The sequence below is a fragment of the Parus major genome, chromosome 11 (assembly GCF_001522545.3).
Source record: "Parus major isolate Abel chromosome 11, Parus_major1.1, whole genome shotgun sequence".
Taxonomy (NCBI): Eukaryota; Metazoa; Chordata; class Aves; order Passeriformes; family Paridae; genus Parus; species Parus major.
In genome coordinates, this window is record NC_031780.1 from 16,660,571 (window position 1) to 16,662,329 (window position 1,759).

The window sequence follows — 1,759 nt, forward strand, 5'->3', positions numbered from 1 at the left end:
GACCCTGTGTGACCCTGTGTGACCCCGTTTGACCCTGTGTGACCCTGGGTGACCCCTGTGTGACCCCTGCCCGCAGGGCATCCAGCGGAAGCGCCCCTCGGAGGTTCAGAGCGCTCTGCTGAGGAGGCACCTCCTGGAGCTCACCCAGAGCTTCATCATCCCTCTGGTGAGTGCCAGCGTCACCTTGGGGACAGGGGACAGCCCTGGGGGACAGCCCTGGGGGACAGGGGACAGCCCTGGGGGACAGGGGACAGCCCTGGGGACAGCCCTGGGGACAGGGGACAGCCCTGGGGGACAGCCCTGGGGGACAGGGGACAGCCCTGGGGACAGCCCTGGGGGACGGGGGACAGCCCTGGGGACAGGGGACAGCCCTGGGGGACAGCCCTGGGGGACAGGGGATCCTGCAATGGCCCCAGGGAAGGAGCTTTAACCTCATCCCACCCCTCCATGGGACTCCTTCCCTGTCCCACCTCATCCCATGGGACACCTTGGATGTCCCTAACCCGAACCCTAACCCATCCCACCCTCATCCCCTGGGACACCTTCTCCATCCCAACCCCTCCATAGGACACCTTGGATGTCCCTAACCCCAACCCATCCCACCCTCACCCCACAGGACACCTTCCCCATCCCAACCCCACCATGGGACACCTTCCCTGTCCACCCTCATCCCATGGGACACCTTGGATGTCCCTAACCCCAATCCTTCCCCATCCCACCCTCATCCCCTGGGACACCTTCCCTGTCCCACCCCTCCACGGGACACCTTGGATGTCCCAACCCCTCCATGGGACACCTTGGATGTCCCTAACCCCAACCCCAACCCATCCCACCCTCATCCCCTGGGACACCTTCTCCATCCCACCCCTCCATGGGACACCTTCCCCTTCCCACCCTCACCCCACAGGACACCTTGGATGCCCTAACCCCAACCCTTCCCTGTCCACCCTCATCCCATGGGACACCTTGGATGTCCCAACCCCTCCATGGGACACCTTCCCTGTCCCAACCTCATCCCACGGGACACCTTGGATGTCCCCAACCCTTCCCCATCCCAACCTCATCCCATGGGACACCTTCCCTGTCCCACCCCTCCACGGGACACCTTGGATGTCCCAACCCCTCCATGGGACACCTTGGATGTCCCAACCTCATCCCACAGGACACCTTCCCCATCCCAACCCCTCCATGGGACACCTTGGATGTCCCCAACCCTAACCCCAACCCATCCCAACCTCATCCCATGGGACACCTTGGATGTCCCAACCCCTCCATGGGACACCTTCCCTGTCCACCCTCATCCCATGGGACACCTTCCCCATCCCACCCCTCCATGGGACACCTTGGATGTCCCCAACCCTTCCCCATCCCACCCTCACCCCACAGGACACCTTCCCCATCCCAACCCCACCATGGGACACCTTCCCTGTCCCACCTCATCCCATGGGACACCTTGGATGTCCCAACCCCTCCATGGGACACCTTCCCTGTCCCAACCTCATCCCATGGGACACCTTGGATGTCCCTAACCCCAACCCTAACCCATCCCAACCTCATCCCATGGGACACCTTCCCCATCCCACCCCTCCATGGGACACCTTGGATGTCCCCAACCCTAACCCCAACCCATCCCAACCCCTCCATGGGACACCTTGGATGTCCCAACCCCAACCCTTCCCCATCCCACCCTCATCCCACGGGACACCTTCCCTGTCCCACCTCATCCCACAGGACACCTTGGATGCCCTAACCCCAACCC

The 1,759-nt window shown here is 63.3% G+C and overlaps 1 protein-coding gene across 1 annotated transcript in view; it reads left to right on the forward strand.

Moving 5' to 3' along the window:
• LOC107209657 (coatomer subunit alpha-like) overlaps positions 1-587 on the forward strand; it is a 2,125-nt gene extending 1,538 nt beyond the window's left edge. The window contains exons 4-5 of the mRNA XM_015639563.3: positions 77-166; positions 568-587. Coding sequence (XP_015495049.1) covers positions 77-166; positions 568-587 — 110 coding nt within the window. The remainder of the gene's footprint in view (positions 1-76; positions 167-567) is intronic.
• Positions 588-1,759: the final 1,172 nt, after the last annotated feature.